At 35.8% G+C, this 17,562-nt stretch overlaps 1 protein-coding gene across 2 annotated transcripts in view; it reads left to right on the top strand.

Moving 5' to 3' along the window:
* The window catches only part of kif5c (kinesin family member 5C), a 171,640-nt gene extending 155,466 nt beyond the window's left edge, over positions 1-16,174 (top strand). Inside the window, exons 24-26 of one of the 2 annotated variants that reach the window (XM_039757346.1) lie at positions 3,798-4,014; positions 5,660-5,779; positions 12,527-16,174. In XM_039757346.1, the coding sequence (XP_039613280.1) occupies positions 3,798-4,014; positions 5,660-5,769 (327 nt within the window). In that variant the 3' untranslated portion in view covers positions 5,770-5,779; positions 12,527-16,174. The remainder of the gene's footprint in view (positions 1-3,797; positions 4,015-5,659; positions 5,780-12,526) is intronic. The other variant, XM_039757345.1, reaches the window with a different exon arrangement.
* Positions 16,175-17,562: the final 1,388 nt, after the last annotated feature.

The following is a 17,562-nucleotide window of genomic DNA, read 5'->3' as shown; positions in this document are numbered from 1 at the left end:
ATATATATATATATATATATATATATATATATATATATATATATATATATATATATATATATATATATATATATATATATATATATATATATATATGTGTATGTATATATATATATATATATATATATATGTATATATATATATATATATATATATATATATGTATGTATATATGTATGTATATATATATATGTATGTATATATGTATGTATATATATATACAGTGGTGTGAAAACTATTTGCCCCTTCCTGATTTCTTATTCTTTTGCATGTTTGTCACACAAAATGTTTCTGATCATCAAACACATTTAACCATTAGTCAAATATAACACAAGTAAACACAAAATGCAGTTTTTAAATGATGGTTATTATTATTTAGGAGAAAAAATCCAAACCTACATGGCCCTGTGTGAAAAAGTAATTGCCCCTGAACCTAATAACTGGTTGGGCCACCCTTAGCAGCAATAACTGCAATCAAGCGTTTGCGATAACTTGCAATGAGTCTTTTACAGCACTCTGCAGGAATTTTGGCCCACTCATCTTTGCAGAATTGTTGTAATTCAGATTTATTTGAGGGTTTTCTAGCATGAACCGCCTTTTTAAGGTCATGCCATAGCATCTCAATTGGATTCAGGTCAGGACTTTGACTAGGCCACTCCAAAGTCTTCATTTTGTTTTCTTCAGCCATTCAGAGGTGGATTTGCTGGTGTGTTTTGGGTCATTGTCCTGTTGCAGCACCCAAGATCGCTTCAGCTTGAGTTGACAAACAGATGGCCGGACATTCTCCTTCAGGATTTTTGGTAGACAGTAGAATTCATGGTTCCATCTATCACAGCAAGCCTTCCAGGTCCTGAAGCAGCAAAACAACCCCAGACCATCACACTACCACCACCATATTTTACTGTTGGTATGATGTTCTTTTTCTGAAATGCTGTGTTCCTTTTACGCCAGATGTAACGGGACATTTGCCTTCCAAAAAGTTCAACTTTTGCCTCATCAGTCCACAAGGTATTTTTCCAAAAGTCTTGGCAATCATTGAGATGTTTCTTAGAAAAATTGAGACGAGCCCTAATGTTCTTTTTGCTTAACAGTGGTTTGCGTCTTGGAAATCTGCCATGCAGGCCGTTTTTGCCCATTCTCTTTCTTATGGTGGAGTCGTCAACACTGACCTTAATTGAGGCAAGTGAGGCCTGCAGTTCTTTAGACGTTGTCCTGGGGTCTTTTGTGACCTCTCGGATGAGTCGTCTCTGCGCTCTTGGGGTAATTTTGGTCGGCCGGCCACTCCTGGTAAGGTTCACCACTGTTCCATGTTTTTGTCATTTGTGGATAATGACTCTCACTGTGGTTCGCTGGAGTCCCAAAGCTTTAGAAATGGCTTTATAACCTTTACCAGACTGATAGATCTTAATTACTTCTGTTCTCATTTGTTCCTGAATTTCTTTGGATTTTGGCATGATGTCTAGCTTTTGTGGTGCTTTTGGTCTACTTCTCTGTGTCAGGCAGCTCCTATTTAAGTGATTTCTTGAATGAAACAGGTGTGGCAGTAATCAGGTCTGGGGGTGGCTACAGAAATTGAACTCAGGTGTGATACACCACAGTTAGGTTATTTTTAACAAGGGGCAATTACTTTTCACACAGGGTCATGTAGGTTTGGATTTTTTTTCTCCCTAAATAATAAAAACCATCATTTAAAAACTGCATTTTGTGTTTACTTGTGTTATATTTGACTAATGGTTAAATGTGTTTGATGATCAGAAACATTTTGTGTGACAAACATGCAAAAGAATAAGAAATCAGGAAGGGGGCAACTAGTTTTTCACACCACTGTATATATATATATGTATGTATATATATATATATATATATATGTATGTATATATATATATATATATATATATGTACAGTATATGTGTGTATATATATATATGTATATGTGTGTGTATATATGCATATGTATATGTGTGTGTATATATGCATGTATATATAGTGGACTATCAGCTGCCCCAACACAGAGAGGCAGAGATACAAGTCCAACACTCAGTACACGTTTATTTCAGCAGGAAGACACTTTAGTCTCTTCCCCATAGCACTAAACAGCACAATACAGTCTTCCTTTTCTCTTGTCTCTCTCTGAGGTCACTTCCTCCTCCATTCCTCTTCGCAAGCTTTGTCCACCTCCTCCCGACTCTGGCCTCCGAGTAGTGGTTCCTTTAGTAGGATACCCAGAAGCACCCCAGATGTCCAACGATCTTCTTCCGGTAGCACTTCTGGGTGTGGCGGAAGTGCTGCTAAACAGGCTCGGCAAAAGTCCAGTTGTCCCCTGGCAGTGGCGACTGGCCCCAGCAAGGTTGAGCTTCCATGCTGCAATCCCGCGGCCCTCTGTTTCTCCTACATACAAAATTTAGTGTTGGGTTGCTGCTGATACTAAATTATATAAACTATGAAAATCCATACCTTTTCCCAGGCAATTTATTAAACTAGCTTACTTCACATAGGCTTTTTTAAGTTTTGGTTACATTAAAGTAACGGTTTAAAAAAGGTAAAACTTGGGTCTGCAAACCAAACAATGTCTTCTGAATGTGCAGCTATTACTCAGTTTTTGAGCATCATAGTAGCTACAATTTTAATTTTATTCAGAGAAACTTTTTCTAAAATTGTAAATTCATTTTTGTATTGTTTATTATTTATTGACAAAAATTATTGCAGTCTAATGTTTGGTCATGTGACCAAAACAGTGATAGTTTCCAAGGAGGACCCCAGCCCCTCTGGTGCTTAACTTTTTTCAAATTTATTTTAATTCAGTTGTTACCTTTCAAATGTTATCTTAAGTTAAGTGGGTACAAATGAGAAATTAGGAATATACAATTAAAGCATTTTACATGGAAATTTGACTATCCTCAATAAAGAAACTGGTCTGATGCTAATTTAAAAGTGTTAAAACTCCGATAACAAACAACTTAGGAAAGCCTGTGTGTTTCGCCCACATCTGTGTAGGTGTATTCTGGTTTTACCTCTACATCCTAAAGAGAACATTAATTGATGAACCAAATTTTGACTGACGGTGCCCTCTGATTCACTTCCTTTCTGTTTTGCTCCTGATGCTGCCAAGATAGGTGCCAAGTTCCTCACACCCTATAAATGGATTCGTCTGGTAAATTTTATATGTGAACAAAAGTTTCTGATTGTATTTTGTTTGTAGTTGATCTCAGATTAAAAGACTTTAATGCACTGAAAATTTGTAGTTGCTGCAATTTTTTAGAGATTAAGATTAGATAAACTTTATTAATTCCATGAGGAAATTCAGATGCTTATAGCAGGAGAAGCCTAAAAAACATAATTAACAAAAAAAAAACAACTTAGTTTGTATTCTGATTAATTTAAAATGTACATTTTCTGATGGTTAGCTGCTTTGCAAGAACAGCTGCACTATTTTATAATGACCATATAATAAAAAAATCCACAAAATGGAACTATTTGCAACATGTAGCCATATTTAAACTGACCATTGATTTTTCCTTTGGCAGCTTTATACCTGAAGATGTTAAACTTACTCTCACATTATTTTCCAAAAAGCTTGGTCGATTAGACCCGTTTCTAACAGAGGACATTTTGCAGGAGCAACCAACATGAAATGCAGCCAGTCGTGAAGCACGTGACATTAGATGCCATCACCTGCATCAGGAGTTGATTTCTTTGACTGTGCTCATTCTCAGCGCTGTCTTTAGTTGGACGATATCTTAATTCTTCAGTGGCTTTGAATCCTACCTGAGTAACCTCGTTTTACGATTCTATTGCAGCTGGTACGTGACAATGCAGATTTGCGTTGTGAACTTCCAAAACTTGAAAAACGTCTTCGAGCTACAGCTGAGAGAGTTAAGGCCCTGGAGACTGCACTGAAGGAGGCAAAGGAGAACGCCATGAGGGATCGCAAGCGTTACCAGCAGGAGGTGGACCGCATTAAGGAGGCAGTGCGAGCAAAAAATATGGCAAGGCGAGGTCACACTGCTCAAATTGGTAAGCTTGTTATTTTCAATAACTTGAATTTTGTGTTGGTTTTTTTGTCAGTAATGATTCTGAAGACAATGAAAAAATAAACTTTTAAATAAAAGACAAAGTAGGTTTATAGAGGGGTTTAGGGTCTATATTGTACTTCATTAATTTCTCCTTGACTTCCAGCCTTCACTATTAAATGGTCACCACAGGTATCGTACTGAAATCCACTGCAGTAACTCTGACCAGTACAATGTCCTGCCCACAGGCATCCACTCTTCCCAAACAATCATCAGAGTCTGAGCTGATCTGTTGGTAGAGTGTGGCCTACTTGTCTCCCCTTGATTTTCTTTGTAGTTCTCAATAACTCAAGCCAGAAGGTTACACATTTAATTGGCATGCTGTAGATAGGATATTGGTGTTTTTCCCATGTGATCTGCTGGCTTTCTAACAAAGTGTGCTGATATATGCCTTGTTATGGGATTCACTGACCATTTCATCTTTATTTGTTTTTATATTTAGTGTTTTCAGAGCCACATGTCCACATGCCTCCCCTGCCCTTGCTTTGTAAATGATTAATTGTCTTGCACAGTATTTAAATGTTGACCATCAGAGTTTTCAGTCTTATTTTAAACAAAGACAATTCTAAATAAACTTGGTGTGTTAGTATAGTGACACATGAGTCAGTGTGAGGCTGTGTAGCCTAAACTCCAGTTTAGATGGTTTATTTCTGAATTACATACATGACTTTTCTTCACTTGTTTTTGTCCAACACCTTTCAGTTAACATGTTCCAGGTGACATGTTCCGGTTCCCAGTATACTGTATATGAAATTATTGGTCTTAAATTTGTTTGCTGCTGCATTAAAAGACTGTAAATGTCATATCCATACAAATGTCTTATTTGTAAATGTTTAAACATTAGTGTTATTATTGTTAACCCAATTATTTTGTTAATTGAGAGGCTTAAAACAGCCACATTTGTATTTTGTGATGAATATATTTTTTAAGTCTGCATATGTAAAATGATGTGTTTTATAGTTAAAGTTTATTTATATTGCTTGTAAACTGATACATACCTTTTGGTGCAGCTTAAATACTTTTTATTTTAAATCCAGTAATATTTTGTATATCCTAGATGCTTAAAAAATAAAAAAGTAACTGTGGTTTTAATAATGAATCTGTCATATGAAATATTGCTATTTATTTCTGTGTTTCAAATGTAAAACTAGAAAATATGTGACACGTTTTTCTTTGGAGCAATACTACATTGTAATGCACTGTACCAGTCAGGCAGTCCCAAAACCAGACCTAATGCGGCTTGTACATCAGCAGTGCATGTGAAGCCACTAGATGGCATCTGATAAGTGTGTGGAGGTCCAAGAGCAGCTGCACCCTAGCCAGTTTGCTGGTTTGATTTAGATTGAGGGTTAACGTGGGCATATTTCACGTATGAATATTATTGTGGTGTAAAGGCCAACCTGTTTTTTTTGTTTTTTGTATTGTTGTTGTTCTTTAGTTACAAGTTAATATCACTTTTAATTTTATCTAAATTTCATCATGTGTTTACTTGTATGATTCACCCAGTAGGTGGTGCTGCTTTTACATTTATTAAAGATGCAGTTTTTTGCAATGTGTAAATAACTCTGCTGCTTCTTTCTGTCTTACAGCTAAGCCAATTCGACCTGGGCACTATCCAGCCTCCTCACCCACGGCTGCCAACAGCGTTCGTGGTGGAGGTGGAGGAGGATCATCAGCCTCTGGCTGTCATGTGAAATAAGCGTTTTAGAGTGAGTATGTAAGAACTTCTAAAAATGAGCTTTTACTCGTTTCTGAATGATGATGGCTAATAAATATTCTATACAACATTTAACATGCTGTTCTATAGAACGGCACAAAAAGACCACAAAAGAGCAAGTTTAAATGTGTCAATGTATTGCCTTCAGTTGCATTGCGTTGGTATTCTCAGATAGGCCAATTCTTTCATTGAAGTTGTAGGAGTATCTTACAGAGGTTAAAACTCAATATTTAGGAGTAGGAGACACCTGGCACAGATGTTCTTCTATACATATATTTTAGTGAAGGTGATGTTGTAACATACATATAGCTGTTGTGCCAGAGAACTGCCCCCAAGTATGTGAATTGAAATGCATGTTTGTTTAAATTACAAGCCATTACCAATTGGCTTCAGGTCAGATTTTGGTTCATATCATATATCAGCAGCACAAAAGCAATGAATAGTGAAAGAGCAGACTTTTTATGCAGCCTGGCACTCTGGAGAAACCTGAAAGTCAAAACAATTTTGTACATCCTATTCAAGTTTTTCCAGTGGAGCAGCACAAATAGACACATCACATGGCACAACAGAAGCTCATAAGATTTGCATTTTAACATAAAATCAAAGCAACATCAGTTTACTGATAAGAATTTTTTTAGCAAATGCACATAAAGCAGTGTTGTTACTGTACATCAAAGTTAGTAAAAATGAAGAGAACCATTTTTTGCTCCTTCTGCAGTCCTATCTAGAGGTTTAAAAGCACTGGTGGTTGTTTAAGACTCGCCACACAAGTTTGGACCATAAAGTAATCTCTCACACACGCTCACAAACTCACACTCTGTCTGAATAAGTCCGTTCAGACAGGCGTAGTCGTTTTTGAAGTTGGATATCTCTGTATAGCAAAGTCAAAGACACGTTTATTTATTTTGTTTTTCTTTTTGTAATGCTTTGGTTATTCATTCTAGTGCTGAACGTATATATTATAAATGACATTGTATTTTTGCTATTTTGGAGAGTCATTTTTTTGATTAAGCTCTGATTAATAATCAGGTGCTGAAGAACAGAATTAGATTTAAACATCCAATTTGCATGCAGTCTTGACCATGTATTTTTTTTCCTTACCAGCACGATGACACTCTTTAAAATGATAGTCTATTGTATGTTAGTTGTGCATCCAAACAAGTAACAGGCAAATTAATATTCCCTTTTTTTAGGTTAATTTACAATTATGTCAATCTCAAGATATTTAATTTTAAATAACCTTTCAAATTTAAACAAAGTGACTGGCATTGCACCAGATAGCATTTGTAAATTATTTGCTTTGAGCGGATAATACCTCCAAATGAATGCAATTGCTGTCAAAAAGAGAATCTCCGGTTACACTCAAGATTTATATAAGCCAAGTAGTATAGATAGGTAATCCTTGGTGTTAACTCGGACAAAGTTCTTAAAATTGATATATTTAAAAAATTATCCTAAAACGAGCAGGAAATTAGGTAAGTCAAGAGCCCCTGAAGCAAAGTCTATTCATGCCATTTGACCTGTGTGCATCAGCCCTGGAAGTGCAGGATGTGATTGTAGAAGGCACATCCAGTGTCAATAATCTTTGTAAGAGATGCTAAATGCAAGTGTCTAAGAGAAACAAAGATGAAAAAAATTCTGCAAATGATGTGAACGAAACATAGTATTAAATAGGGCTGGGTACTGGCACTGTTCTCCCAGTTCGATTCCAATTCACAATACCCCAATTTGATTTCATATCACTTGTATTTTGACTGAATTAGTATGCACTGATATATTTGAAGTGGTGGCTTTTTTAGAGATTACTTAACCATAAATAGAGAACATAAATATAACTTCAATAACTTCAAGGATTTGATTAGTAATGATCATTTAACATCAGTATTTGGAAGATGTGGAACAAAATACCATTGCTCTTTAAAAAAAGAAAAAAAAAACACTTTTCACAGCACTTCACTCATTCAAAATTCACCACAATTTAACTAACATATGTCCTGCCACCTCAGAGTCCACACATATTATGAGGGGGTCCTTGTTTTACTGCAAAGCAATGGCATCTACTTTATAACACATCTATATTATCTTGCAAATAATATTACTATAAAATAATCAAATATTGCTTCTTAAATAATAAATGTTATTCAATAACCGATTTGTGTATTATGAAATCTCCATGTAGACACACTTCAACTAAACTGTTAGCCAAATTTATTTTCCTATTGGACATTTAAAATAATCTTGAATTAGTTGAACTTAAAGACACAGTGTGACTTTGTACAGTTCTACAACTTACTCATATCTTCAGTTGCTCACGTGTAGAAAAATGTGTCCTCAGAGTTCTTCCTCAGACAAAAAGGAAGCATTTTAAAACAAGATTTGATATTTGTTGACAGTGGCATTGGATGAATGTAATATAAAAGGCAAAGACCCAGCCATTGTGTCTGACAACGATGCATTCATTGCAGCTTATGGAGCTACTTCACGCTGGCTGCTTTGCTCACACACTCACTTTGGTATTGCAGGCTGCTCTGAAAATTCCAACAGTTGTGTGCTTGCTTTGCCGATTGAGGCACATTGCAAACTTTTTCCACCATAGCAGTACAGCTAGCCACATGCTTAAAAGACAAAACAATGTTTATTGGACTTGCCAACACATAAACTTGTCATTGATGCGGTCATGTGATGGATCAGCACACTGGAAATGCTACAAAGGTTTCTGGAACAACAACAGCCAACCAGCCAGCCATTTCAGCAACCCTGTATACTGTATATAGACAGTAAGGTTGCTCCTGGTGTGACTGCCATGTGGCACTCTTAACTGCAACACCTCCACCACAGGTGCCCAGTCATTTTTAATATAGTGACGTGTGATGGTCACATAGGAATCTGCTGCCCTGGATGTCCAGCTGTTGCAGGTTAGGACTACTCTCCCTGTTGACCTGAGAGATGTTGTGATTCTTTGCTTAAGATCTTCATGTAGCCTAGGTACAAGAACTTCACTCATTTGCTTTCTAGTGGTAGGTATAACATAGTGATGTCCAAAAACCTGTATCATTGTCAAAGGCCCTCATTTTCAACAACAGTGTAGGGTTATATCTTTAGATATAAAAACTGCTATAGACTGTTATTTTTGGGCACAAGGCAAATTGAATGGAAACTTGGAACCAAACATCGTCTCTAGTGTGGATTATTTAGGCTTTATTCGTTTGGATGTAGACTGGCATTGTTTATGGGTGACATCAGGATATATAATTTCTCAAATTTGTTGTGTTACAACAATACAGCTTACATATGGCTTTGTTTTTATCCAGTTGTTCTTTACCAACACACTGTTGGAATCTGTATTAAGTCCACACATCTGATTTAATTGTCAAAGGCGACGATTACAGTGGAGAAGGACACACCATTTTATGGTGTCCTACAAACAGCCGGACCCTTCTCATTTTTATGCGAGGTAGTCAAGTGCTTTTCTGTAGAAAGCCTTAACAGGCGCATTAGCGACGTCTACTGGATTGGACGCTAAAAAATGAAGATAAGCAAAAATCTACATATAGTAATTGAGCAGGATAGAGCGTTATGAGATTGTTCTTGAGTCTTTTGGAATCGATATTGACTCATTTAAATGAAAAATAATGATTAATTGGAAAAATCTATGTTTTTACCTAGGCTTCGCAATAGAATAGATAAGATAAATATTACATGTAAATTGGAAATTAGGCCATCCTGAGTGAACATGGAAGTTGATGAAATTCATACAGCGGATCAACAAATTTGCGTTTGCCTGGAGATTCAGTGATAAGCAGTGTCTATCCTGTTGTAATTCTGACTGGGAGAACAGATAACGAAATTAAATATTTGAGACCTTTTACAAAGATGATCTCAAACCCATCTTCAAATTCAAGCTTTTTTGAATTTTATTTTTGAGAAGAAAAAATATCTAACATACATGTCAACAAACACGGAGGGCAATAAGCATTACTGGAGTAATGGCCTCTTACCATCTAAGTTACAATTTCTAGAGATGTTGTTCAAAGGTCTGCTTAACAGCAGCAGCTGAAATGAATTACAAATTCATGTAATTTAACAATTAAATTAAAAACAAATCGCAACATAAACTAAAACACCATACATATTGGACAAAAAAAAAAAAAAAATTAAGCAGTATGGAGTTCTTTTCAGTCCACCTCTCAAGATGAAACTGAGTATTTCCCTTACATAAGCCCAATGCAGCCTAACTCTAAAATGAACACAAGCTGCACTGAAGCTTCTCACCCACAGTTCAGTTTAACCAGTCGGCGAGCTAACAACGGAACCCAGTCCTTCTAGTCATTGTTTAGCCTTTGGTTCGGCAGTCTATTTGCTCTGTTTCTCGTTATGTCTGACATCATTCACCTAATCTGTTTCAATTTGATTGATCTTTCATTGACAAATTCTGCTCATGAAAATGCCTCGTCTTTCTTGGGTGGCCAACGTAGTGAACTTCATTTCTTCTTAAAACAAGATTATCGGAGTCTTTACACGCTGCATAGTCTTACTTTCTGAGGTTATGCATGTTGCCCTTGTGAATTTCCAAAATTCTGTGTATGACAGTGCATAAAAGGTAAATTTATTATGGCTAACAGAGACTTATTATTACAAATACAAGAGAGGCACCTGTGAATAGACTGAATGCTTAACAAAAATGTTTAGTTATTTTATTTTGAGATCTAAGTATTTGAAAGCATTAATGCAGTATTGTTTAACATTTTCTATCATATCATTTCCATCCCATGTGTTAAAAGAAAGATCAGCTTACCTTTTGTTTGTGAGGCACTAGTACTGCAGGGTATTTTTATCTGCCAAGTTTTCAAAGCTTCAGGAAAGAAAAATCTGCCGTGTAATGTTACTTTTCTGTGATTACAGGAGTGTTTCAAAATAATGGAGAGAAAAAAAAAAAAGCGTGTGGTGGCCAGTTGTATAGACGCAGTTGTAAATTGTGAAACAGTCTCTTGCAGTTCATGACACAGCGAAAACCATCTGTTCACGATGAGGTTTCCTGCTCTGCGTCCGGCATAATCAGAACATGATACATTGGCTTCAGCCACACTCCCCTTTCTTGGACGTTTTATTTATTATCTGTCAAAACATGTGGAGTGAGCAAAAAGTTGAGAGACAGAGGAGTATGATTGATGATACTTTAAGGCATCACTTGATTATTCCCAGACAGTTGCTTTAGAGAAAAAGATGATGCGGGAGGTTTTAAGGATTGACACACTTTCATTTGGTTTATTTTTGGGCGGACTGCATAGTTTAAGTGTCATAGAAAAGGGGTTTGATTGTTGAATAATATATGTATTTTCTCGTAGCTCATAAATCTCACCTGACACATTTATGTGGATTTATTGCAAATTAAATGCAAGACAAAACTTTCGTGAACATGACAAGACAATAAAACACAGGAAGGGGACTCTCACTTTTAATTAAAAATACAAATACAAGCAAATAGTTGCTTTCAAACTTTAATTGCGTATTTCTTGCCTAATGAAAGTTGAAACACAGCAAAAATCCATCTATATTTTACAGCTTTAAAAGCTCCTGTTTCTGGTGAACATCAGTGACAGTTTATTAAAGCAGTGAGTGACTGCTAATTAGAGCATTGATACTTTGGTTATAGAAGGGTACAGAGTAGGATTAATAATTTAAAGCTACAACATCAAGAACTTTAAAAATGAGTAAAAATAAAAAAGACTGGTAGTGTATATGCTGTACTTCTCACTGCCTGGCCATCCCTGACTATCGCAGTTTATTTGGATGTGGCTAATTAATGAAGACCCTAACCCTGTACATTCTGCTTTAGTTTTCCTTTTTGCATTTTTCATCTTTGAATGAATGTAATTTTCTAAGTTTACATAACATTTTTAATTGCAATCGGTTTTTTCTGTGAATAAAACAGTGCTGATTTGCAATTGAAGTATTTTAAATAAGATATTACAAATAAACATTACAGTCTTTCTAGCCAATAACAATAAATGCCACAGCACTTAAAAGCTATAATAAAAATTTGAAAACATCTTTATAAGTAGTAATTGATGTAAATCATAAAACGTGAAATGTATAATCATAGCATAATTGCCCTTCTAACCTTTGAACACTATTTATTAGTTGCATTTAGAGATAAAACTACATTGTGGCCGGGATCTTAATTCATTAAAGCTGGCCCAGAGTGATTCTACTGTAAAAACAATTAATGAATGATGAAGCAGATTAATAGCTTGATGGACGCTTTGCTTTACCAGATTATTTATTAGTTAAGCCATGTTTTGTGCTGCCAGGCCCTCTGCCTATGAAGGTTTCTAATCTAACAGTGTTTTCCATGTCTGGATATTTTGAAAAGGAAACTTCAATTATTCAAGCCATTAATTATGGAGTTATAAAGTTTAGAAATATGTTTTTCCCTTCTTCAGTTGAAAATACTGTTGACATTAATCAGCACTTTAATTCAATTTTCATTTTGACATTTTAAGTGCTGTAATTGCCTTTGAGGTGTGAGTAATGGACAGTATCTTGCATTTGCTTTTAGGGTTTCTAATATGTGCAGATGTTATACAACAATAATGTAATGCAAATGTATAAAGCAAGACACTATTTGTCTTTCATTGTAAAGCTTGAAGTATCATTTTGTACAAACCACTTTAAACTGTCAGCATTACCTGATAGACGAAGGCTACAATCACTAACATTTTCTTTTATTTTTTTTAAGCAGATGTCATCCTGAAAAGCACGTGCAGAACACCTTCACATCACATCGCTTTTCCTGCTGTTGAAACTGCTGCTTTCCGATGATTCATCATCAGTCCTTTTGAAAGCTTAATGTAAAAAACACTAGCATTCCCCCATCGTTCATGCAGAAACACCTAATAGCTGGCAGATTTAAAAGATAATTAAAGTATTTTCTCTGTTTAAACCACGAAAATCAAGGAATGAGTTGCATAGTTGAACACCACCATGCCGGTTGTTACTTTACTATATGATAACTGTGTCCTTTTATATATCATTTGGGGATAAGGGAACTGGGGTTTTCAAAGCTGCTGTATTGAACACATTACACTGGTGTTATTTAAAAAAAAAAAAAAAATCACTGGAAAACTTTTGAGCTTGTATTTAGTCAAAAAAAAAAACTCTTCTAATTGTTATCTGAGATTTAAAAGTATTCTTTCTATCACGGTGATACAGGGAGGGATTAAGGGGCTTCGTATTGAAGTGTTTTACACACTGGACAGTTTGTTTTATTGCATTTCTACTGATAAATTATTAGTGGACATTTCTTGCTGTTGTGTTTCTGAACAAATGTGAAGAAGCAAGTATTTTTGTGAAGAGCATTGCTAAAGGAAAGTGATGTCTATATAGCATTCTTTCATAGAAATGAAGGAACATTATACAACAAGGTTCCAAAAACAAATCCTGTTCTGCTTGGTGAATGTCTGGGAGGGTGTTTGGGACTATGCATCTCCTTGGCAGCTTCTACTAGGAGAGCAGTCTGAAGAACGGTGTGAGGCTGCTGCTTTTGTTAAGGGTATTTGCAGATAAGCAGGCTCAGTGAATGTCTTTACTAACAGGCACCTCAGAAGGTCTCTGCTAAATGCCAAGGCGTTTCAGAGCACTTTATTTAACATAAACTTACTATCACAATGTTTGCACTATTTCTGTTACAGTATGTTTTGGGTTAATAAAAATATTATATTTTTGCTGTATTAATTTACTTTTGTTATTTTAGGTGTGACAGTTTTCCTCATCAGTGGCTAGTTTTGTTTGGAATTACATCTGAGAAATATTGCCAATGCCTGTGAAGGTGTACTTGCATGGATTTAAAGAAAGCTTTATTATTAAAACATCACGAGACAGTGTTGTAGCATTATATTTTAAGTCAAATATTCAAACTGAAATACTGACATCCTGATTTGTGAAGGCGCCTTACTCATAGGATTCAAATTCTAAGATGGACATTGATGACCAACAGGCTTTGAAAAGTAGAGATCAGACTGGATGCCATAATCTAAGCTGCCTGTCTGCTTGATAATAGAGGAGCATTACCTTAAACATTTCTCTATATTGTAAAATATTATTTTGGTCAATATTTCAAACCTTTTTTTAACACTCTGTATTTGAAGGTTTAATAGTTAGTCTTACGAGCCACTGCAGATTGAAAATTTTTTACAACAGACATACAATGGACTTTAACCATAACCTTTTTTTTCTGGAATTAAACCACTCTAACCCACCTTCAGAATAAGGGAAGAGTTTGGTGAAAATGAAACCCATGCTGTACTGCAACTGTCCGACTTCCTGGTGTGTAACATAGTGGACACTGTACCATTTCCAAGTCTTGTCTATGACTTATCCATTTTGCATCATGAATAGCTTTATATTTGCCTCAGTGTTTCACAATAAATACAGTATCTTAAAATATAAAGACAATAAATGAAAACTGATATTTGCACATTATTACAGTTGTATTTCAGGTCGGTGTTGGAGAGACAGGAAGAGATGTTATTGGTGGGGCTGAACTTGAACACACTGCTGAGATGCTGATCAACAAGTCAGTCGTCCAGCTTGTGAAAGAGTGTTAGTATAGGGTACTCTTAAATATTTAACTTTTTAATATCTGTTGACTTTGAGTGCATTACATTTCATCTTGTAAGAGTGGACAAACGCCACAGTATGGTCGCTTTATTAGTTTCTACAGCAACACCACATGGCATCCAACTAGCATGCCCATTAATCATTCCAGAGTCAGTTTTGTGGATCTTATAATATTGATCCACATTTGAAGTCCTCTTTTTTCTTGAGTGGGACATGCTGTAGTTGTATACCACTGATGGCTTGAGAACTTGTTACATAAACCAGCTAAAATGACGATACAGACTGGCTGCTTTAGTGGTTACTGCCATAACTCTCTAAGCAGCCTCTGTCATTCACATCATGTTTAGAATGGTTATTTACATTATCCTGACTAAATTTATATATGAATGATACAGTGTATTTCATAGACAAATATTTGCAGATGTTCTTCATTAACACTCAAACTCTTAACATTTTTTTATACTGGAATACTTTCCCTGGTTAAAATAATATCAAAATCAAGAGCTTACAAGTTTTCAGATAAGAAATTCTCAAATGGGTGGCCTTGAAACTTTTGTTAATGTGTAGCCCGAGGTGACCAATTTTGCTTTTAATGAGCCAAAGAAAATCTGAACTATACTTTCACACTTATCAAATTACAAAGCCAGAATAAATATCTACATATCGCCAATAGAAGTTGAAGGTGATTGCTGTGAGGGTAGTTTAAAAAAATGTGAGAGATGCCATATACATTTTGCTTGTAACTCTTTGACCTAAAAAAAATATATATTTTTCCACACACACGCTCTAAGTGACAGATATAGATGTAGAAAATTTAAATTGCAATGTTTTCCCTTGAGTAAATCATTCAGCAGAAAAGATTTTCAGTGTCCCTGAAAAAGTGAATAAAAAAGTCAACTTAATTACTGTGAAGAAAATTGTTTTTCTAAAATTATAAAACGCTGTTTAACAACCACCACCTATTAAGTAATTAAAACTAGCTTAATTAGAAGTAAATAATTTGTGTACCATACAACACTGTACAGTTACTGTAACATTGTTGGTTTTATTTTCTCTTAAGGTACTAGAAAAATATAGCAAATAAATATGTATTTATACTTAGAATTTACTTTTAAATTTACTTTATTCTTCCCCTTTATTACAACAACCTGCATCAGAAAATGGTATGGAAGCCAAAGCAGGCCCACAAACTCACAGCTAGACCAGCTTTTCTGATTGTGGGGAAAATTTAATCCAAAATAATTAATACGTTTTGAATCACTGAAGGGATTATTACATATAAGGTAGATAACCAGTAAAAGGGAATGTTCTAAAATATTTTAATTCACTTTCATGCTTTCTAATACAAGGTCACTTTGTATGTCTAAAAGATGAATTTTAAAGAACAGTCCCCAAGCCTTCATCATTGTTTGTTCTTGTCATGCAGATAATGTTTGTCAGTGTGCCTTTAGGAGCTGTACAATGTGGCTATAAATGTGTTGTAACATGTATGTTTAGTTTGTAGGTGTTTATCTGTGCACTGCAGATATGGCATTCTCATGTACCTGTATGATATAATGTAAGCTAAAACAATGCTACTTTTCTGTATGGTCAAAGAAGAAACTGTTGTAGGATAGTGTGATTCACATCTGATGTTAAGACATGGATGGCTCTTAATCCTAATTATCACCATACTGTTCAGTAAACTGTTAGGTTGATTGATTGACTGCATGGTGTATAAAATTCTTTAAATATGTCAGAGTGCTAAATAAAGTTGAAATAAAATGAATGCTTAAAATGTCCTTTGATTTTTGATTGAATGGTCCAGGACACTGGTCTGTATTAAAAAAGAAACAAAACACATGTAAAGTGTAAAAATAATTACATTATTCAAAATGTCTGTAATTACACCTTTAAACAAGGTGAAGTATCCTATCCTTGCTGAAAATATGCATTTTCTTGAAAGAAATTTGATCAGTAACCTACAACTTCAAGTGGTATTGACTTGCTTCCTTATTTCCATTATGTCATCTTTCATGCTTAATCTTATTCTAGGGTGTCAAGGAGCAGCAGTCCATCCCAGCATTACTACCTCACAACATCAGCCAGCCGTGGAATATGGTGCCAGCCCACTTGCAAGACACAGCCATATTTTCTTGTCAGCTTCCTCCTCTTCTTTCAGCTGCTCCGGTTAGGGGTCGCCACAGCAGATCATCTTTTTCCATATCTTCCTGTCCTCTGTATCTTGCAATTTAACACCCATCACCTGCATGGCCTTTCTCACCACATCCATAAACCTTCTTTTAGGCCTTCCTCTTTTCCTCTTGCCTGGCACCTCTATCTTTAGCATCATTTTCCCAATATATTTAGCATCTCTCCACTGCACGTGACCAAACCAAAGCAATCTCGCCTCTCTGACTTTGTCTCCAAACCATCCAACCTGAGCTGACCCTCTAATGTACTCATTTCTAATCCTGTACATCCTCATCACACCCAATGCAAATCTTAACATCTTTATCTCTGCCACCTCCAGCTCGGTCTCCTGTTGTTTGGTCAGTGCTACCGTCTCTAACCCATATAACATAGCTGGTCTCACTACTGTCCTTTAGACCTTCCCTTTCACTCTTGCTGATAACTGTCTGTCATAAATCACTCCTGGCACTCTTCTCCACCCATTCCACCCTGCCTGCACTCTCTTTTTCACCTCTCTTCCACAATCCCCATTACTCTGCACCGTTCATTCCAAGTACAGGGTGGTCCAAATCTAATTATGCAGATCCAGATCGTCTGGATGACTTTGATTTATGCGGGGACAATTCCAGTTCAGCGCAAAGACGATTCTTCATGTCGTTAGTTTGCACACTTCTTGATGGTACAGGATTTTTTGGGTGATTTTCTATGTAATAAACTTATTGTTATAATGTACTGAAAATTGCAGAATTAGATCTGGACCACCATATGTTTAAACTCATCCACCTTTGCCAACTCTAGTCCGTGCATCCTCACCATTCTACTGACCTTCCTCTCATTCACACACATGTATTCTGTCTTGTCCCTACTGACCTTCATTCCTCTCCTCTCTAGAGCATATCTCCACCTCTCCAGGGTCTCCTCAACCTGCTCCCTACTCTCACTACAGATCATAATGTCATCAGCAAACAACATATTCCACAGGGA

The sequence above is a fragment of the Polypterus senegalus genome, chromosome 6 (assembly GCF_016835505.1).
Source record: "Polypterus senegalus isolate Bchr_013 chromosome 6, ASM1683550v1, whole genome shotgun sequence".
NCBI classification, from domain to species: Eukaryota; Metazoa; Chordata; class Cladistia; order Polypteriformes; family Polypteridae; genus Polypterus; species Polypterus senegalus.
This window is presented reverse-complemented; position numbering and strand designations above follow the sequence as displayed.